This window comes from Rattus rattus, chromosome 6, assembly GCF_011064425.1.
Source record: "Rattus rattus isolate New Zealand chromosome 6, Rrattus_CSIRO_v1, whole genome shotgun sequence".
Taxonomy (NCBI): Eukaryota; Metazoa; Chordata; class Mammalia; order Rodentia; family Muridae; genus Rattus; species Rattus rattus.
In genome coordinates, this window is record NC_046159.1 from 42,728,775 (window position 1) to 42,752,104 (window position 23,330).

General features: G+C 36.7%; 1 pseudogene and 1 gene segment (V, D, J or C); both read right to left on the reverse strand.

Annotated features, from left to right (window-relative positions):
• Window positions 1–2,491: 2,491 nt before the first annotated feature.
• LOC116904292 lies at window positions 2,492–3,020 on the reverse strand (annotated as a pseudogene). Its single transcript, XR_004388339.1, has 2 exons — window positions 2,947–3,020; window positions 2,492–2,835 (listed from the first exon to the last, which is right to left on the reverse strand). The product of XR_004388339.1 is annotated as an Ig kappa chain V-V region L6-like (transcript).
• A 2,527-nt stretch (window positions 3,021–5,547) lies between these two features.
• LOC116904294 lies at window positions 5,548–13,542 on the reverse strand. The segment is given in 4 exon segments: window positions 5,548–5,561; window positions 8,667–8,707; window positions 13,088–13,376; window positions 13,488–13,542. Coding segments are annotated over 4 exon segments (399 nt in total).
• Window positions 13,543–23,330: the final 9,788 nt, after the last annotated feature.

Genomic DNA, 23,330 nt, shown 5'->3' on the forward strand with positions numbered 1-23,330 from the left:
CAGAAGGAAGGGGGGGAGGGGGATGTTTGCCCGAAACCGGAAAGGAATAACACTTTCGAAATGTACATAAGAAATACTCAAGTTAATAAAAAAAAATTAAAAAAAAAAATCTGAACTGGGGATTGGAGAGAGGGCTCAGTGGTAAGAGTGTTGGTTGCTCTTCCAGAGGTCCTGAGTTCAATTCCCAGCAACCACATGGTGGCTCACAGCCATCCGTAATAGGATCTGAAAAAAAAAAAAAAAAGACAGGTCCTCCACTATGTTCATAGCAGCCTTATTTATAATAGGCAGAAGCTGGAAAGAACCCAGATGCCCTTCAACAGAGGAATGGATACAGAAAATGTGGTACATCTACATAGTGGAATATTACTCAGCTATCAAAAACAATGACTTTATGAAATTCGTAGGCAAATGGTCAGAACTGGAAAATATCATCCTGAGTGAAGTAACCCCATCACAGAAAAACACACATGGTATGCACTCATTGATAAGTGGCTATTAGCCCAAATGCTTGAAATGCCCTAGATGCACAGATCACATGAAACTCAAGACGGATGATCAAAATGTGAATGCTTCACTCCTTCTTTAGAAGGGGAACAAGAATACCCTTGGCATGGAATAAGGAGGCAAAGATTAAAACAGAGACAGAAGGAACACCCATTCAGGACCTGTCCCACATGTGACCCATACATATACAGCCACCTAATTAGACAAGATGGATGAAGCAAAGAAGTGCAGGCCGACAGGAACCGGATGTAGGTCTCTCCTGAGAGACACAGCCAGAATACAGCAAATACATAGGCGAATGCCAGCAGCAAACCACTGTACTGGGAACAGGACCCCCGTTGAAGGAATCAGAGAAAGGACTAGAAGAGCTTGAAGGGGCTTGAGACCCCATATGAACAACAATGCCAACCAACCAGAGCTTCCAGGGACTAAGCCACTACCCAAAGACTCTACATGGACTGACCCTGGGCTCCAACCTCATAGGTAGCAATGAATGGCCTAGTAAGAGCACCAGTGGAAGGGGAAGCCCTTGGTCCTGCCAAGACTGAACCCCTAGTGAACGTAATTGTTGTGGGGAGGGTGGAAATGGGGGGAGGGTGGGGAGGGGAACACCCATATAGAAGGGGAGGGAGAGGGGTTAGGGGGATGTTGGCCCGGAAACCGGGAAAGGGAATAACATTCGAAATGTAAATAAGAAATACTCATGTTAATAAAAAAAAGATGATAAAGTACTATAGAGCATAAAAAGGTTTATGGCTTAAAATATGGCTGGAAGGAGTGAGCTAGTGTGAGACACAAAGGTAAAGGTTTGGAAACACAAGCCCGACTAAGGAAGGACCATTTGTTCTGAGACTTGAGTAAGGGTTGCGTGGATAGCTGTCCATTTTAAAAGTGAAGGAACATCCAGGGTCAAAATGTCAAGGTGAACACTGTTTGTTACATAAGAAGATGCCTGCAGCCCTGAGATGAGCAGAATGGGCAGAGAGGATGGATTCAGAGACAGAGTCATGATGAGCTGTGGAAGCCCTTACAGGCACTTCAAATATCTCCCTATTATGCACCTCTGCATCCATTTTAAATACAGTTGTCCTATTTGTCCATTGGTTTCTCTCTGTAGATACAAGCTATCTTGGATCGGAAATATTAGAGAGAAGTACTTGCCTCTGAACAGAATAATACAGGTATTATTCTTGTCATTATTCTCTACATAATTCAACATAACAACTATCTGTACAGCTGTGATATTGTGTTAAGTGTTATGAGCAATCTAAACATGAGTTGTGTATATGGAAAGATGCTGGTGTGCCGTATGCAAATGTAGGGAGATAAATATCTTCTGCTATCCTGGAACCAATCTTCTGTGGACAACAGAGAAAAACTGAGTTCTGTCCCAGTGATTAGCAACCTTTGTCTGTTAAACAGACAGTAAATATTCCAAACCTCAAAAAAAAAAGACTGCAATTTTAAATGGTTGTAAACCACCAGTTGCATGCTAAGAAGTGAAGTCAGGTCCCCTGCAAGATCAGCCAGTACTCCTAAAGTACATCTGTGCTAGAGAGATGTTTGGCCATTTCTCTAGCCTTTCCTACTACCCCTATCAAGATTTCTAAAATTCTTTCTCTCTTTTTCTTTTGAATTTAACTGTCCTGGGTCATCCATGATGTCACAAGTCAGAAACCTCTAAATATCCAACCTTCCCAAAAAGTTCCATTAATCTCCATTTACTTCAAATTTTATTTCTATGAAATTGAAAGTAATTTTTCTGTAGTTTTCAACTATCTTTGATTCCTAGCTGTGAAGAAGTTCAGAGCTTTCATCATAGTAATGGCGTAGCTTTAATTAGAAATACAAATCACCTGGTCTTTAAGTAATGGACTTTCTCAAGTACTGCCTTTTTGATGTACTGTCAGATTCTGATTGTGACATCTGAAAAATGCTTAGAGGGGTGAATCATGAAGAGAGACAGATGGGACAACCAAGACTCTCACTTCTGCTTCCTTGGGGTTTATGTTATCATTTGTATCACTGTGGGAGGATACTGTATAGACTGTAGACAGTAATAGTCTGCCATATCTTCAGACTCCAGGCTGCTGATGGTGAGAGAATAATCTGACCCAGACCTACTGCCACTGAACCTTGATGGGACCCCATCTGCCAAGTTGGTTGCATCATAGATCATACGCCTAGGAGATTTCCCTGGTTTCTGTTGGAACCAGCTTAAATAATTTCCAATGTCTTGACTTGCCCGGCAAGTAATAGTGACTCTGTCTCCCAGAGATGCAGACATGGAGGATGGAGACTGGGTCATCTGGATGTCGCATCTGGCACCTAGGAGTGGAGACATAATGAATATCCACACAATTAAGTATTATAAATGGTGACACCACCCAAATATCAGTCAACACTAATCAGTGAATTTCCCATTTCAGTTCATTTTACCTGCAAACCAGAGCCACAATAACCCAATAAACTGAGCATGGGCCCTCATGTCCATGTTGAGTTCTGACTGCAATGACAATGGCGCAGTATATGTGTGACTGGTATATGAAGAAGTCCCTAAGTGATGGCATGCAAATCATTGAGAACCACATATTGCTGAGTACAGCTCAATGGCTTGTTCATCTCAACACTTAGCACAAGCCCAGGGTCACCAGATGCCTGAGGTCAAACCACTTGTTTGTCTCCAGAGAATGAATTTCTTTAAAAGTATTTGAACTTACAGATGACATCTGTAATGTAGTTGGTCTCTACATTAAATAAAAACATTTCAAATATAAACTACTGAAATGTAATGTAATGTCCTGTTGTCAGGGAATATACAACAGAGAAGAAACTATTAGATTTTTACCTCACTAAAATAATTAAATTGGTTAAAAAAAATAGAATGTGTTCCCCATAAGAAGTGTTTGGGATAACATTTCTTGAAATTAAAAGGACAAATTCTCATAATCATATTCAATGAATTAAAACATGAGATATTATAGGTTTAACTTTGCGAACTGCAGTCCAAATAGAGTAAAAACACAGGACACGTACACAGAACACCTTGATCTGAGCAATCTGAGTCACTTGAAGTTCTGACTCCATGTGAACCTGGAGGTACGTTCATGCTTACAGATTAAATAGGTACAACTTTTGCTAAGTTTGGGATTTTCCATATTTTGCTCTTTCTACCACTTTTCATTATGTTCCATAGTTTGTCAGCATAAAGGGTTGACTGGTTATGATACAATTGAGTAGTATAATGGAAAATCCTGCTATTTTCACATTTTGTTCTTTAGCAGTAATTGGAGGTATTGTCCTGATTCAGGCATCAGCCTTGTTGTCTGTTTGTGAATCAAAGTCTCCAAACAAGCTACTATGCAGAAATGTTTGTGCATCCTTATAACACAGATATTTGAGTATCACAGATCACACATCTTTGTCTTTTTCTTGACCATCCAACTTTATTTGTCATCAGGACAAATACAGTATATTCAGTTTTCAATACTTTGTACTCAAGCCAGGGAAGCCTTGGGGTCTTTCAGAAACTAACTAATGAACGCCTTACAATGTTGCAGCATTGGTCTGAATAAGCTGGTTTTCCAAGGACCTGGACCTGAGTGATGTGTAAGAAAAAATACCTAGTCCTAAGGCAGCTTCGTTAATATACAAAACACCATCAACAGCAGGAGTGCCATGCAGCAAGTTTTGGATGGGTTAATAGTAATGTTGCCTTCTCGGTCTCCATCTCTGTTCTGCATTCTCTTTCTGCTGATGTCTAACAACTGTACCTGTGTTGTCTCTCTTTGATTTTTGTGGCTTGAAAGACATGTCTGAGTTCTCACATGATAGCACTAAAATCTGGGGAAGATTCACTCAGGACACTCTCATGTCATGAAAGAAGAGGAGGAAAGTTCTTCTAGACCAAAACCAACAAGTGAATCATTACTTTGCAGGGCATCTGGGATCTGAATTCTTACACAGTTCCTTTAATCATATGTGCAAATACAAAAGGAATTCCAGAAATATTCAACTTTCCTTTACAAATGGACCTTAGATTGCATTAAGTACCAAATGATTTTGTTTTGAATTATAATTTCCTAGGAAAGTCTGCACTGATAGTATAATAGTGAGCTTTGCTGTCTTCTGAAAACATTCAACACCCTCTTAAGAAACTCTAACTCGCACAAATTGAGTAAATACCTGTACACGTTGAGGTTTGTGAGTCTTATTATCCTGTTGATTAATAAATAGGTCTTTGATTTTTTCAGACTTAACGAAGATCACATTTTTAGGAGAGGATACAAGCTAATTTGGGAATAATGGACCTCACTGAACCTTCCTATAACTATCCAGATCTAGGCTATAGATGTTTTATGAGATGGACATGACATGAACATTTTGAAATATATGGCTGATCAGTATAATCACATGTGTTTTTTCTACTTGGGAGAAAATTAGTTGAGCTATACAGAATTGTGTTACAATGGAAAAAAGAACTTTGGAGAATAGTGCCCATTGTTCACACTAAGCTGGTACTTTCTTGGAAGAATAATGTTAGCATTAGACTCTGCTCCCTGGAGTCTAGAGGTTGCTCACAGATCTTCTTATCCTTGAGGTTAGTTGAAGAGATGGGTAACATCCAGAACTGTAAGTATATTTTTAATCAGTTCCGTAGCTATTGGCATTTAGCCAAAGAAAAACAATTAAAAACTCTATCTTTGACTTCCCTAATCTATGACATTCCTTAATTCTCCAACATTTCTAGAATTGGCATCAGATAGTGATATTGTGAAAAGAACTTTAAGATGAGAGAGATCCAGAGTTATGTGTGGCTATGGTGATCTGTGAATATCTCTGGGGTGAAAAACTTGAATATAAGTTTAAAGAAGGATATGGTTCTTTTCTCTCACAAAACTTCAAAAATCTACCCATCATCACTCCAATAAATGTTTCTGGCCCTGAGCTGACAAAGAACATGGTGGTAGAGCATACATAAGTACAGTAGCTTTGTTAAAGAATGAAAGGATGGATACAATACAGAGGGACCAGGAGAAATTAAAGAATAAGTGCTAAAAACAAAAACAAAAATCAGAAAAGAAAAATCAAAAAGTACCTTTTCTTCAGAAACACTATGCAGTTATTTTTCCTCTAAGTGGTCTCTTATTTTCTCCAACGTCCTAATGTTTCCTAACGGTATAGTTTACTAAAGATTAACTTTTCAATTGGACTTTCAAAATCACAATACATTCAAACTATAACATTACTTCTTCTCCACCCAAATGTTCATCCTTGTCTTAAATAAAAAAAAATATATTGAGATAAATTATGACTCTGACAATAATTACAGCTCTAGCATTTTATAAAAGTGAAGTCAGAAGTTCCCTGGGAAACTGAGAAATGATTTTAGCTGTAAGATTATATACAACTTATACAGAGAGAAGCTGGTTACTGTACTAAATATCTGTAATGATGGAATTCATGGCACATTGAGGAAGATATTCTGTGTGAATATAGCTTTTTCTACTTATAGAAGTTATGTCTAAAAAGGAAGGAAATAAGTAAAGCTGGAATGAGCTATACATTTACAACAGAGAATGGAACATGGTGAACATTTTCATTTCTAAAACAACATATTAAAAAATCTCAAGCAACAAGTGAATGAAAACAAAGCCATGACCAAACAGTCTGAAACGAAATTTATGAGCCACCCTGCAGAGCATAAAGTAGTTGACAGGAAATTACATAAGATTGGGTCATCTTAAAACTGAGACTTTGCCCTCTCTATCCATGAGTTTCTGTCTTGGGTTGGCTTCCTTTCTGCCTACACTTTTCAGCAAAGACATTGGATGTTTTTGGCATCACTTTCTTCCTACGGAATCTGTTGTATACTTTATTCCATCATTAGAAAACAATTACCTCCTTCAGAAACACTCTACAAGTATTTCAAAGGTGCTCTATACATACATATACACATACAGATAAACAAACTTTGGAAGACTTAGACATGGGCTAACATTGAGCACAAAAAAAGAAATGAGATATTGACATCTGAAAATCCATGGAGGAAACATATTTGTGTATTTCATATAGAAACCGGTCTGAATACTTAACTTCCTTATTATTCAAACGATAGGATATTCAGAAAGACACAAAACTATGATGCAGAAAAGTCATTAGTGTTTTCCTGTTATTAGAGGGGAAGAACTATGCATGAACTTCACAGTATTTCAGGGCTGGGGAACAGCTTTGAATGTTCTACAATGGATAATATGTCCCAATATCCATTTTCAGAGGCAAAGTCAATAATTATATGAAAGCACAGCAGTGCTCTGAGGAAATCATGTTCTCTGAGTGACAACAATAGGTGTCCAGACTACAATGAATTCACATATTGCAACTAGTGCACCACTTTGTTTAAAGATGTTCATATTAGGGATGCTGAGCATGCTCAGAACATTGGGAATATATAGAGCTTTATTGATTCTCAAACTTCCATGCTTCCAAAAGGAATCTAAAAGCTTTGCATTTTGACAGTCATCCATAGCCAAATGTTTGTAAAATCAACTTTAATTTGCCACTTAATTCAACTCATAACCACTGAACTTGAGTCTCCAGAATGATGGACACTTGAGGTCCTACATGGATCTTGATAGTTTCACGTTCTAACTTTTTTACGTAAGTGAGTCACTGTATTCATTGTGCAAAATATTTGGACATGATTTTCTGAACTGTATTGGAGAAATCATGGAAGTCATAAAAACAAAAATGAGGGCGCTAATGGGGGGAGGATGGGGAAGGGAATACCCATATAGAAGGGGAGGGGGAGAGGTTAGTGGGATGTTGGAAAGGGAATAACAATTGAAATGTAAATAAGAAATACCTGAGTTAATAAAGATGGAGGGAAAAAAACAAAATACAAAAATGACTTTACTTATAAAAACAGTTCACTTAGCATAAAAATATGATGCATTTTAGCATTGACCTCTGTGTGCCTGGAGCAGATTTCTTTGTATGGATTAGAACACTGGTCCAATTGCACTTGGGAAAAAAACAGGTACCACATAACATCTTCATTCAGGCTTAAATGCCTTTGTTCTGTGTTGTGGCTCAGTGGAATTAACCATGCTTATTATATCAGGGAAATCATTCTCAGATATGTGATTGTGTAGCTGAACTGGAATAAACTCAGTCCAGCTGGAAGGGAACATCTGGGGTTTTCTTATCCAAATGTGCCCATAACTGCAAGCCTCGTTGTACCTCAGAAATGCTTACAACCACTTAAATATCCCACAAGAGACAGATGGGCATCTCAGTTTTACACTTCTGCTTTCCATTACTGGTTCATGTTATGTATCACCAAAAGTGGGAAATGACAACTCTGGGAATAGTAATAAGTTCCACAATCTTCTAATTCCAGGTTGTTGATGCTAAGGGTAAATCCTGTCTGTGAGCTGCTACCATTGAACTTCAAGTGGATTCCAGAGATGAAATCAGTACCATATTTGATGAGGAGGAGCCTTTGAGTCTGTCTTGGTTTTTGGTTTGTTTTGTTTTGTTGTTTTGTTTGGGTTTTGGGGGGGCTTGGGGTGTTTTTTGCATTTGGGTTTTTTTTTAACTTTTGTTTGTTTGTATGTTTGTTTCTGTTTCTGTGTGTTTTTGTTTTTGTTTTGTTTTTTTGGTACCAGTGCATATGTATGGCACTATCCTCATAGGATGGCAGTTGATGGTGTCTCTCTTCCCAATAATCTACACAGGATATCTGGATACTGGATTGTTGTGGTAAAATTTAAAATGTAGGTTTCTTTTACCATGACCTAGAGCCAGATCCTTGGTGTCACATAGCATCTGTGAGATATTTTCATCAGTCAACAAAGCATCTCACCTGCTTTGCTCCATCCCATATCACACTGTCAATGGCTCTTCTCTTAGCCTGGCAACAATCTCTAAGCTTATCTAGTTCACAAAACAGGTTGACACCATGCCAAACATACATATCTCAATTCTGTGGCAGCTCATTGTGTCTAGCCACCACACACTCTCTTCAACACCACTAAATCACCACATGAAAGAACACATAGACCAATAATCTCTGAACCAATTGATAAGATATAATTTGCTCATCTAAGCAGCATTCTTTATGGCTTCTGCTTCAGTTCCTGCCTCCTAGAACTTACCCTGCAGGCTGTCCTGCTCTGTTTTCTTCATGTGAGGTAGAAATGTAAACTAAGGCCCTTTTCTCTTCAAGTTGCTTGGTTGGGTTATGTTCCTATCATAACAGAAAACAATATTTCATCACGATTTAAAACAATCTGACTATCCTCAGAGTTATCACTTGCTTTCTAAACACAATTAGTAAAAAAGTCTTCCTTAGAGAAAGTCTCTTTTAGGAGGATAGGAAAAATGAACAGGAAAAGTTTCACATTTTCACCTTATTAAGTCTTAAGAATACTTTTCTCATGCATAATTTCACTTAATAAGAAAAATTAAATTATGTTGCATTCTTGCTGGCTTTGAATAAGAATCTTTTCCCCACTGAGGCTTTTATGATATGTATAAATAAATGGAATACAAGTTCACAGAGCACTCCATGTAGGTGAACAAAAACTAGATACACTCTCTTAAAAACTGAAGAGTAGTATTTTTTAACCCCCAGTTCCCTGGCCTTCATTTGGAGACAGTAACTAGAGACTATGATGATGGATCACAGCTACTCAGTAGAGTCAGTCATAGAATGTAGTCTCAATACTTGGGTGCAGACCCAGACATAACTGCAATCAACCTAGGTTTTGTTAAAGTAGCCAAAAGTACACTATAGGAAGCACATTGAACGTATTGTGCTTGTCAGATTAGATACCTCTATGGAGAAGAATGTAAATAGATCTATATTTATTACCCAGAATTAAACTGAAGTTCACATGGTGAAAGAACTGACATAAGTTCAGACACACTTAACCTAAAAGAAGAGAAAGTAGGGCATAGCCTGAATGCAACAGCCTAGGAATTAAGTGCCAAAGTAGAGCACCTATGGCATAGGCACTAATATCAAAAATTAATAAATTGAACCTGATGAAGCTGAAAAGCTTCCATAAGGCAAAGGACACTATGAATAAGACAGAGAACAGCAGCCTATAGACTGCAGAAAGGCTTTCATCTACTCCACATACAATACAGGACCAATATCCAGAAGAAGCCAAAAAGAACGCAAGAAGCTAAATATTACCAAGTAATACACATAAAAGTGAAGTTGAGACCTGAACAAAATTTTTAGTTGAGGAATCTAAAATGGCTGAGAAATACTTAAAGAAATGTTGAACATCCTCATTGATCAGAGAAATGCAAATCAAAATTACTTAGAAGTTCCATGTTACACCTGTCAGAGTGGCTAAGATCAATCACGTAAGTGACACTCACGCTGGTGAAAATGTGGAACACACTCCTCTGTTACTGGTGGGAGTGCAAACGTATTCAGCCACTATGGAAATCAATATGGTAGTTCCTCAGAAAATTGGCAATAAACTTACCAAATGACCCAGTTCTACATACCACTGATGGACAAATATAAGAGATACTCCAGCCTATCATAAGGACACTTGCTCACCTATGTTCATAGCAGCATTGTTCATAATACCCACAAACTGGAAACAACCTAGATGTTCATCAACCAGAGAAAGGATAGAGAAATTCTTGCATATTTACACAACAGAATATTACTCAGGTGTAAAAAAATGGCATCATGAAATTTGTAATAACATTGAAGGGACACTCCCCATCCTTGGGAGGCCATATGGAAATCCAGTACAAAGGAAACTCTAGAACTTCTAAGGGTGACCCTAGCAAGGACTCCTAGTAATGGACTATATGGAGCTTGAATGAACCATCTTCTGTAACCAGGTAGGCCTTTAAGTGGTAAAGCTGAGACACCCATCCTCCGCAAAAATATTTGACCTAAAACCTGTATTGACTACAAAATATGCACAGGAAATTATGGCTTGGAAGTTGTGAGCGTTACCAAGTAATAACTGCTTTCCCTTGAGCCCAATAGCACAAGAGGGAATCCCATACCCAATATTGTCTGGAATGCCAGGAAACGAAAGCTGAATAGCCCACAGACCTAGCACAAAACCAAACACTACTAGTCAAAAAGAAATGATTCCTAATGCTATTCGGCTATACTCATAGATCTGTGCATAGTCTAAATTGTCTGACATTAGAGACATGCCTTATGGCAGACAATAGGAGCACATACAGAGATGCACAGCCTAACATTATGCAGAACTAGGGGAACCCAGCAGAAGCAGGAGAGAAAGGATTGCAAGAGCAAGGGCAACAAGGAATCCAAAGAACAAGGCCCACAGAAGCAACTAAGAAGGGCTTCATGGGGGCTCACAGAGATGAAGCAGCAGTCACAAAACCTGAATAGGTGTCTGCATTAGATCCTTTGCATATGTTATGATTCTATAGCTTGAAAAACTCTAGGACTCCTAATACTCATAGTGTGGGTATGTCTGACCCATTTGCCTAAACTTAGAACATTTTTCCTCCTCAATTTCCTCATCCTGAATTCATATGATGGATTGTGTCTAGTCTCATTGCATTTTGTTATGTCACTTTTGGTGGATATCATGGGGGTGGTGCTGCTCTTTACTGAGGGGAAATGGAGGAGCAGTGGATGTAGAAGGGAGGGTCAGTAGACCCTCTAGGAAGACGGTGGGGGTAGAAAATATACTTGGGATGTATTGAACGAATATAAGGATAAGAAAGAAAAAGGAAAAAACTAGCAAAAAAGGAAATGCAATATTAAAATACATTTTCCCTATTTATTAAATTGGGCATTTCTTATTTACATTTCAAATGTTATTCCCTTTCCCGGTTTCCAAGCCAACATCCCTCTAGCCCCTCTCCCTCTCCTTCTATGTGGGTGTTCCCCTCCCCAGCCTCCCTACATTACCTTCCTCCCTCCAACAATCACGTTCACTGGGGGTTTACATTTTTAAAAAATAAAGGGAGGATGGGGAGGGGAACACCCATAAAGAAGGGGAGGGGGAAGGGAGGGGCTAGGGAGATGTTGGCCCGGAAACCGGGAAAGGGAATAACAATCGAAATGTAAATAAGAAATACCCAAGTTAATAAAGATGAAAAAAATTTTAAATAAAAACAAAGAAAAATTTGGAGTCAATTTTTGCAGACCTCTGAAAGGAACCTTCCATGGTTGGGGTTAATGAATGATTTAAAAACTCTTATTATTTCATCTATTGAGCTGTTACTGAGTTCCAGGTCAGTCAACAGTCTGCAGCCTCACAAACTGTGTTCACTATAGACAGTTTTCTACTACAGTAGGATACACACACACACACACACACACACACACACACACACACACACACACAAAACACAGTCCAAAGAATTTGGGGTATAAGTTCAATAAATATCAACACTTCATATTGTGTATCTTAGTGAACCTATAAATGTGAAATACAGTCTCAAAGCTTACAAATCTTTCCCAAGAGCACAGTACATTATAGAAAAGATGACATTGCAGAAATCAAGTAATTTTCTGTAGTTGGAGAAACATTCCTACAGACAGCACACCACTGGCATGGAGTAGCAGAAGCTATGCAGTTCATTGGACTTAGACTATTGGTCTCTACAGTCATTCTAAATAATAGTGTTTAATCTTCCTCGGGGTACATGATACCCCTGACCTCTGTGGCATACATGACCTGATCCTCCTGCTGACAATACTTCTCAATATCTCCATTTCTAGCTTTCTTACTGTGTGTGAATACATCTGTGGAGCTTGCTTCTGCCTCCCTCACTGAGTCCCACCACTAGAGCTCTTGCTTGAGTCATAGGTTGTTTTCCACTTTCTACTCTGCATCCTGTCAACTTCCTCTTGCTAATCTGCTTTCTTACTTTTTAAAGTGACTTTTATTTAATTTTATGGATAAGAATGGTTTTACTTGCAATTATGCATGACATTGTGCCTGCCTGTGCACAGCAATGTCAAAAAGAGTCAGCAGATTCCATAAAACTGGAATTTTAAATGGATGCGAAGCACCAGTTGCATGCTAAGAAGTGAAGTCATGTTCTCTGCAAGATCAGCCAGTCCTCCTAAAATACATCTCTCTCTAGCCCTTCCTACTGCCTCTTCCAAGATTTCCAATGTTCTTTCTCCCTTTTTCTTTTGAATTTAACTGTCCTGGATCATCCATGGTGTCACAAGTCAGAAACCTCTATAAATATCCAACCTTCCACAAAGGTTCCATTAATCTCCTTTTACTTCAAATTTTACTTCTATGAAGCTGAAAGTAATTCTTCTGGAGTTTTCAACTATCTTTGATCCTTAGCTGGCAAGAAGTTCAGAGCTCTCATCATTGTAAGGATTTAGCTTTAATTAGAAATACAAATCCCCTTGTCTTTCAGTAATGGACTTTCTCAAGTATTTCCTTTTTGTTGTACTGTCAGACACTGCTTGTGACATCGGACAAATGATTAGAGTGGGTGAATCATAAAGAAAGGCAGATGGAACAACCAAGCCTCTCACTTCTGCTTCCTTGGGGTTTATGGTATGACTTGTATCACTGTGGGAGGATACTTATCATACTGTAGACAGTAATAGTCTGCCATATCTTCAGACTCCAGGCTGCTGATGGTGAGAGAATAATCTGATCCAGACCTACTGCCACTGAACCTTGATGGGACCCCATCTGCCAAGTTGGTTGCATAATAAATCATACGCCTAGGAGATTTCCCTGGTTTCTGCTGGAACCAGATTAAATAATTCCCAATGTCCTGACTTGCCTGGCAAGTAATAGTGACTCTGTCTCCCAGAGATGCAGACATGGAGGATGGAGACTGGGTCATCTGGATGTCGCATCTGGCACCTATAAGTTGAGACATAATGAATATCCACACAATTAAGCATTATAAAGGATGATATCGCCCATATACCAGTCAATACTAATAAGTGAAATTCCCGTTTCAGTTCATTTTACCTGCAAACCACAGGAACAAGAACCCAAGAAACTGAGCATGGGCCCTCATGTCCATGTTGAGTTGACTGAAATAACAATGGCACAGTTTATGTGTGACTGGTATATGAAGAAGTTCCCTAGACTGGGCAATGAGGACATGCAAATCAGTGGGAACCAGATAGTGCTGAGTACAGCTCAAAGGCATATTCATCTCAGCACTTAGCACAAGCCCAGTGTCCCCAGATGCCTGAGGTCAAACCACTTGTTTGTCTCCAGAGAATGAATTTCTTTTCAAGTATTTAAATTTACAGATGGCATTTGTAATAATGTTAGTCTCTATATTAAATAAAATATTTCAAATATAAACTGTTGTAATATAGAATAATGTCCTGTTGTCAGGGAATACACAACAGAGAAGAAACTATTAGATTTTTAGCTCACTAAAATAATTAAAATTGGTTAAAAAAATAGAATGTGTTCCCCATAAAAGAAGTGTTTGGAGTAACATTTCTTGAAGTTAAAAGGACAATTTCTCATAAACAAATTCAATGAATTAAAACATGAGATATTACAGGTTTAACATTGCAAACTACAGTCTAAATAGAGTAAAAGTTTGGATTCCATGTGAACATGGAGGTACATTCATGCTTACAGACTAAATGGGTACAACTTTTGCTAAGTTTTGGGATTCTTCATATTTTGCTGTTTTCTACCACTTTTCATTATGTCCCATAGTTTGTCAGCATAAAGGGTTGACTGGTGATGATACAATGGAGTACTATCATGTAAAATACTCCTATTTTCACATTTTGTTCTTTGGCAGATATTGGATGTATTATCCTGATTCAGGCATCAGCCTTGTTGTCTGTTTGTGAATCATAGTCTCCAAACAAACTACTACATAGAAATGTTTGTGCATCCTTATAACACATATATTTAGTACCACAGGTCACACATCTTTGTCTTTGTCTTTGTTTTTTTTTGTCTTTTATTCTTTTTTTTTTCTCGGGCCAGGGACCAAACCTTTCAGAAACTAACTAATGAAGGTCTTATGTTGCAGCATTGCTCTGAATAAGCCGGTTTTCCAAGGACCTGGACCTGCTGTGTAAGAAAAAATACCTAGTCCTAAGCACTCTACCACCATCAACAGCAGGAGCCAAATCCCAACCCTGTCTTTCTTCTTGACCATCCAACTTTATTTTGTCATCAGGAAAAATACAGTATATTCAGTTTTCAGTACTTTAAAATACTGAGGAAGTCAGGACACTCTCATGTCATGGGTTTTCTAGAAAAACCAACTAATCATTACTTTGAAGGCTGAATTCTTACAATGTTTAATGATATGGAAAATACAAAAAGCCTTTTGCCTGAATTAAGCTAAAATTTTTTTTTTGATTATAATTTCAAAAGGATCTGGACTTGAGCATTGATGTGTGAAAAAAACAACCTCTACCTAGTCCTAAGGCAAATACTTACACATTGAGGTTTGTAGTCTCATTATACAAAACACCATCAGATCTTAAAGAAGATCATGTTTTTAGGAGAGGATACAAGCTAATTTGGAATAATGGACCATGAACCTTCCCAGGCAGGTTTTTGATGGATTAAATTGCAATGTTGCCTTCTCAGTCTCCATCTCTGTACTGCATTCTCTTTCTGCTGATGTCTAACAACTGTACCTGTGTTGTCTCTCTTTGATTTTTGTGGCTTGAAAGACATGTCTGAGTTCTCACATGATAGCATTAAAATCTGAGTAAGATTCACACCGAACACACTCAGATCATGATAAGAAGAGGCAGACAGTTCTTCTAAACCAAAAACAACAAGTGAATCATTACTTTGCAGGGCATCTGGGATCTGAATTCTTACACAGCTCCTTTAATGATATGTGAAAATACGAAAGGAATTCAACTTTCCTTTACAAATGGACCTTAGATTGCATTAAGTACTAAATGACTTTGTTTTGGATTATAATTTCCTAGGAAAGTTTGCACTGATGGTATAACAGTGAGCATTGCTGTCTTCTGAAAACATTCAACACCCTCTTAAGAAACTCTAACTCGCACAAATTGAGTAAATACCTGTACACATTGAGGTTTGTGAGTCTCATTAGTCTTTTGATTAATAAATAGGCCTTTTGATTTTTTCAGACTTAAAGAAGATCATGTTTTTAGGAGAGGATACAAGCTAATTTGGGAAAAATGGACCTCACTGAACCTTCCTACAACTATCCAAATCTAGGCTATAGATGTTTTACATTGAAATTGACATGTCAAAAGGATTTGTCAGGTATTGTTAAGTTATGAGATGGACATGACAGGATGAACATCTTGAACTATATTGGTTTGATCAATATAATCACATGTGTTTTTTTCACCATTTTTTTTCATAGACATTCTTGATCTAGTTGGGAGAAGATTAGTTGAGCTATTTCTTCAGAGTTGTGTTGGTTTGATGTACAATGGAAAAAATGAACTTTGAAGGATAGTGCCCATTGTTCAGATTAAACTGGTACTTTCTTGGAAGAATAGTGTTAGCATTAGACTCTGCTCCCTGGAGTCTAGAGGATGCTCACGGATCTTATCCTTGAGGTTAATTTAAGGGATGGCTAACATCCAGAACTGTAAGTATATTTTTAATCTGTCCTGTAGCTATTGACATTTAGCCAAAGAAAAAGAATTAAAAACTCTATCTTTGACTTCCCTAATCTATGACATTCCTTAATTCTCCAACATTTCTAGAATTGGTATCAGATAGGGATATTGTGAAAAGAACTTTAAGGTGAGAGAGATTCAGAGTTATGTGTGGCTATAAAACCCTGGTGGTCATCTGTGAATGCCTCTGGGGTGAAAAACGTGAACATAAGTTTAAAGAAGGACATGGTTCTTTTCTCTCACAAAAACTCAAAAATCTACCCATCATCACTCCAATGAATGTTTCTGGCCCTGAGCTGACAAAGAACATGGTGGTTGAGCATACGTAAGTACAGTAGCTTCGTTAAAGAATGAAAGGATGGATACAATGCAGAGTGACCAGGAGAAATTAAAGAATAATTGTTAAAAACAAAAACAAAAATCAGAAAACAAAAATCAAAAAGTACCTTTTCTTCAGAAACACTAGGCTGTTATTTTTCCTCTAAGTAGTCTCTGATTTTCTTCAACTTCCTAATATTTCCTAATGGTATAATTTACTAAAGATTAACTTTTCAACTGGACATTTGAAAACACTATACATTCAAACTATAGCATTACTTCTCCTGCACCCAAATGTTCATCCTTGTCTTAAATAAAAAAACACATTGAGACAAATTATGACTCTGTCAATAATTACAGCTCTTGCATTTTGTAAAAGTGAAGTCAAAAGTTTCCTGGGAAACACAAAAATTATTTTAGCTGTAAGATTATATACAACTTGTACAAAGAGAAGCTGGTTATTGTACTAAATGTCTGTAATAATGGAATTCATGACACATTGTGGAAGATATTCTCTGTGAATATAGCCTTTTCTACTTATAGAGATTATGTCTAAAAAGGAAGGAAATAAGTAAAGCTGAAATAAGCTATACATTTACAACAGAGAATGGAATATGGTGAACATTTTCATGTCTAAAACAACATATTAAAAAATATCATGCAACAAGTGAATGAAAACAAGTCCATAACCAAACAGTCTGAAAAAAAATGAGCCACCCTGCAGAGCATAAAGTAGTTGACAGGAAATTACATAAGATTGGGTCTTCCTAAAACTGAGACTTTGCCCTCTCTATCCATGAGTTTCTGTCTTGGGTTGGCTTCCTTTCTGCCTACACTTTTCAGAAAAGATGTTGGATGTTCTTGGCATCACTTCCTTCCTAGGGAATCTGTTGTATCCTTGATTCCATCATTAGAAAACAATTACCTCCTTCAGAAACACTCTACAGGTATTTCAAAAGTGTGCTATACATACCTATACACATACACACACATATACATACAAATAAATATTTCCTCAGAGACATTACAGTGAGATCTTGAAGTAACCCAAAACTATTGCATTCTCCATTTCTGCAAAACCAGCATTAAGTGGCAGTGACTCTGTAGTTGAACAAACGTGCCCACCCTATAACATACAGGGGGCAGGAGAGTGCATGAACCAGGAATAGAGGACCAAATAAACCATCAGGACTATACCCTCATACATTCCAATTCAGTCATTTTCCTTCAGATCCCACAGAATCCAAAAGCAATAGCACCTGAGGAAGATTCCACCCACATACCTGGGACCCACTGAAGACCTGAAAGGTAACACTTGAATTAAATAATTCTATTACATTTCTAATGTCTGGGAGGGTGAGAACCTAAATATTAATATTCAGGAGGAGACCAATGGTTTCCTTCTCCTTTTTCTTTTATATTATTGATTCTTTGAGAATTTCATAAGGTGTCTTTCAAGCATATTTATTCATAATTCATATGCAACCACATTCTTCCAAAAATAATCACTTCCCTATTCACATTATCCTCTGTTTCTTCTGTTGTTTCTTTTTTTCATTTAAGACATACTATATTTATGAGATCTCCTAATATGTGGAGTCAGTGAGTCAGCGATTTAAATGAAAGAAAGTGGGCATAGTAAGATAATATGATATGTGCCATGTTCCCAGTTCTGGATTAACCGCATCTCCAGTTTCGAAGCAAATAAGAGACTCGTGTTCTATTCACTGACCTCAAGAGGGATTCAGCATATGGTATATGGCAAACAAAACAAGATATTTTTCCTGTACTCTAAATCTGGTTTTGTCTTTTCTAACATTCTATAGGTTTTAGTCACCTACTGGATAAATGTGTCCCTAAGTAAATGACCTATAGCAAGCTGGACCCACATGTAACCCCATCCCCAACATGTAACTTTTGCAAACTATTTCTGTACTTTAATAAAAGTACAAACTATAGCACAGATGTACTCATTTTTTATAAGATGGTGCACCATGGACAGTAAGTTTTTAAATCACATGTATTTGCTAAGTAACTTTAATGTACAGTATTGTGTTTCTACCTAAATGAGTTTATGTCCAGTGTGCATATGCAGATTCCAGAGGAGTCAAAAAGAAGATACTGTAAGCCTCTTGATGTCGGTGCTAAAAAAGAAACACAGGTGTAAGAGCAATAAAATGCACGTGACTGCTGATTAATCCTTCAAGCCTCAATTTTTAAGAGAATCATACTGATGCCTATGTACAATGCAGTCATGTAACATACAATTGGACAGTAGAAGCTAGTACTGTGAGGGCCAATGTTTCTGAAAAAGGAATCATGACTTCCACTGAGCTTTCTGCTAAACCGATTATAATATAAGAACTTCACTGGTTGTGGAAAAGTAAGAATGTCATAGGTCCAGGAACTAATTTATTTTGGGCAAACTTTAGAATCCTGAACAACCACTCTCCCTTGATACCTCTCTGTCTGACCCAATGTCCTTGTGACCAACAAGTAACTTAACAGACCATAAACACCAATCACAAGACTAAGTAAGAATACTGCCAGCATCTAAGGCCTACCAGGATTTCCCCCACTTTAGCTTAATACTTCTATTAATGTTTACACCAATGCATTGAAAAGGGGCTCAGTTCATGACTTTCTTTCCACTTACTGTAAAAAGTTCATGAGACTGTTACTAGGTAGGAACGTAGAATGAGAGGTAACCTAAATCTGTCTTCCAAAGCTAAGGTCATTCATACTTGGATACAGAGTGAACTGTTAAATTCTTGAAGAAGTTTTTTGTGTTTTTGCATTGACTACTGGAACATCCCATGGGGTAAAGATAACAGAAGTGAAATTAAGAAGACTAGGGAGGAGGGGAGGAGTAAATAATAGTGTGTTAATTACAAAATATTTTCAGCTTCAAGTGATTATAATGGCTCTGGCCACACAATAATTTAATAATTTTATTTGTAAAAGGTAGCTAGTAGTAGGATGAGCTTATAAGTCAATTATTCTTCTCTTCATGCCTCATCGTTTAGACCATACTTGCAACCTATTTATTCTGATGATATTTATGTCTTAACAAACATGTAGGGAATAACAAGTAGTCCCTGAATCATGTTACAAGATCTAATAATGACTAATTGTCTGAAATCTTCTTTTGGAATAATTGACATGACTTTTTATTTTTAAAATATTTATACCTGTTTTTTAAAGATAAGACATACATAATCTACAATAAGGTAAACATGTAATCTCTTTTTATTGTTCTCACAAATCTGCATCCTAAATATCTCTATTACCACTTCCACTTTTGCTGGTGTTTCCAAACGTGTACATTCTATTAGAAATCACTGAAATAGAACACAACAAGCTAGGCAAATTGGCCATGTTTTAACATTGTAGGCAAGTAAGGTGCCAGTCGAACTAGTGAGAGTTGCATTTCTACAGAGTATTTTCAGTTTAGTACAGATCTGTATTTTATATGGTGTGCTCAGGATTTAAAAATGAAAATTAGCTACTGAAAATAAAAATATTGGTGAGCATTTAGAAAAATACAGTTATTTCTAAAACAAAATTAAGAAGCTCTATATTTGAATACATCCATTTACACAACAAGTTATACAAGAAAACACGGAAGCAAGGAATTACAAAAAATATAAACATATAAACACACACTTGAGTGCATATATAGGAACATACATATATGTATGTACATATACATATGTATTTATGCACACATGTGTCTATATATGGAGGAATATAAGAAATACTCAAGTTAATAATAAAAAAAAAAAAAAATACATTCATTGAAAAAGTAAAATACATTTTGATATTAAAAAAAATGTACTAAATTTCAGGTCAGACAAATATGTATGTACACAGAAAAAAATAACTCTCTTGTAGAAAAAAAGTTAAAGGTCAAAACACATCAGAAGAAAACCATCAACTCTTTATGAAATTTTATATTCATAATAACTTGATAGAGAGTATAATTACTTAATTCAAAAAATTTTCCAAGACAGTGAATGTATAGAGAGAATGAGTTGAAATACATGTAAGTGCTGGTTTACTATAGTCAGAATGACAGTACTTAAAATCCAGAACTTAATCAAATAATTGCCTGTAATGGAAAATGTGTTAATAGAGCCAGCAAGGTTGTCAATAATGATGAATTGATTTCATGTGGTTTGCTGACTTAATCTTAGCTATATAAGAGGAAATATTAATTGTTTAGACCTCAAAAATTTGAGTCTAAAATAGAATTTTGCTGGTGGATATAATGATGGATTACAACCTAAAATGCAATGCATAGAAATTATGTATTCAAATAGGCTTCATTTAGAATGTCAAACAGAAATTTAAAATCAATAAAATCATACCATTAGCAATATAAACAGGCTCATCAAAACAAGGAAAAATATAGACATGGATAATTCCCTGAATAAGATGTAAAGAAGACACAAACAGATTTTTAAAATATTAAATATCATAACTTGGTATTGAAAGTCTTTTTAAATCTATATATGGAATGGGACAATTTACAATATAGTATTAGCATCCTGATTATAAGGATTCCAGAGAAGTGTATAATCAGATTTTTTTAATGGGACAATAAAGTTATAACACTCAAAAGCACTTTTGCAAATGTTTCAACCACTAAAAGAAGAATTATAATACAATGCAAGTTTTAAAAAAAGATGGGTACATTTGCAGAGAAATGAAAACTCCTTTTCACACCAAAATTAGTAAAAGAAAAAAATGCTTGATAAGAGTTCTTCCAGAAGTAACTAGAAGTAAGTGGTTAAATGTTCCTCATCTAATAAGATGGTGAACTGGGGTTCTTTCAACAACAAGAACTGCTACTTGTAGGCAAAGAAGAGCACACGGCTTAATACAGAGTAATATAGAAAAATAGCAAATTGTACATATTGTGTAAGGCTTCCTCTGCAGTCCTTGCTATGATTTGGGGAAGGTGTGGTGATACCAGTGAGATTTGTGGTAGCAGTGCAGGGGAGGACACGGTTATGGTTCTGAAGACACAGACTATTTAGATGACCAGAATACTTAGAGACACTGCATATAAACACACAACATCCACTGAGACAAACAAATGCAAATGAGCTCATTAATAGTACGAAAATTCTTTCAATTTGTTTATTTATTTATAAGATATCAACCCAAGAGAAGGTTATGTACAAGGTACAGAAGTTCCTGCCTATACATTTTTGAAGCATCCTATGAGTGCATAACTATTTGAAAATAGAAACATTAACAGGCCTTATGGAAATAGTGACTGAGTTGCAATCCCTCTAGTCAATAAAACAAGAGCTAGACCTCCCTCTACTGGAGGAAATTCAGACAGACTCTCTAGCACATTTTGAAAACATCAAGAATGGAATAATTGTAAAACAATTTGTGCTTATTAGAAGAGTCATACTGAAAATGTGTATACATAATACCCAAACCCAAGTAATCTGCAGAAATAAAATCATGAAATTATGTAATTGGCACAAAAATAGAAAAGATATTTAGCTTTAGAATGTTTAAATTTGTTTTGTCATGAAATGTTTTGGTTTCTCCATTTATTGCCTCACAGCAATGGCAGAAACAATGGGTCCTTGTATATGTTGGAGCATCTTTTGAATATATAACCAGAGTTGGTATAGCTGGGTCCTCAGAAGTACTATATCCAATATTCTCAGGAACTGCCAGACTGATTTAAAAAGTTGTTTTAACATCTTGCAGTCCCACCAGCAATGGAGGAGTGTTCCTATTTCTGGACATCCTTGCCAACATCTACTGTCATCTGTGTTTTTCATCATAGCCATTTGGACTGATGTGAGGTAGAATCTCAGGGCCTTTTTGATTTGTGTTTCCCAGATGACTAAGGATGTTGAACATTTCTTTAAATGCTTCCCAGTCATTTGAGATTCTTCAGTTGACAATTCTCTATATAGCATTATATTTTTATATGGTTATTGGGTTCTCTGGAGTCTAACTTTTTGAGTTCTTCGTATATTTGTGATATTATTGCTCTATCTGATGAAGGTGGTAAAGATATTTTCCCAATCGGTGGGTTGCAGTTTACCCTATTGACAGTGTCCTTTGCCTTACAAAAGCTTTGCAATTTTATGAGGTCCTATTTGTCCATTGTTGTTCTTAAAGCATAAGTCATTTGTGTTCTATTCAAGAAAATTTCCCCTGTGCGCAAGTATTTCAGCTTGTTTACCACATTATGTTCTATTAGATTCAGCATATCTGGTTTTATGTAAAGGTCATTGATACACTTGGACTTGTGCTTTATACAAGGAGATAAGAATGAATCAATTTGCATTCTTATATATGCAGTCTGCCAGTTGAACCAACACCATTTGTTGAAAAGGCTATCATTTTTCCACTGGATGATTTTAGTTTCTTTGTCAAAGATCAAGTGATCATAGGTGTGTGAGTTCATTTCTGTGTCTTCAATTCTATTCCATTGATCTACATTCCTGTCCCCATACAGTTTTTATCACTATTGCTCTGTAATACTGTTTGAGGTCAGGGATGGTAATTCCCCCAGAAGTTCTTTTATTGTTGAGGATAGTTTTCACTATCCTGGGTTTTTAGATATTCCAAATGAGTTTGCAAATTGTTCTTTCTAACTCTATGATAAATTGATTTGGAATTTTGATGGGGATTGCATTGAATCTGTAGATGGCTTTTTTAAAAAAGGTAATTTTTACTATATTAATCCTGCCTATCCATGAGCATGGGAGATCTTTCAGTCTTCTGAGATCTTTGACTTCTTTCTTCAGAAACTTGAAGTTCTTGTCATACAGATCTTTCAGTTGCTTGGTAGGAGTCACACCAAGGTATTTTATATTATTTGTGACTATTGTGAATGATGATGTTGTTTTCT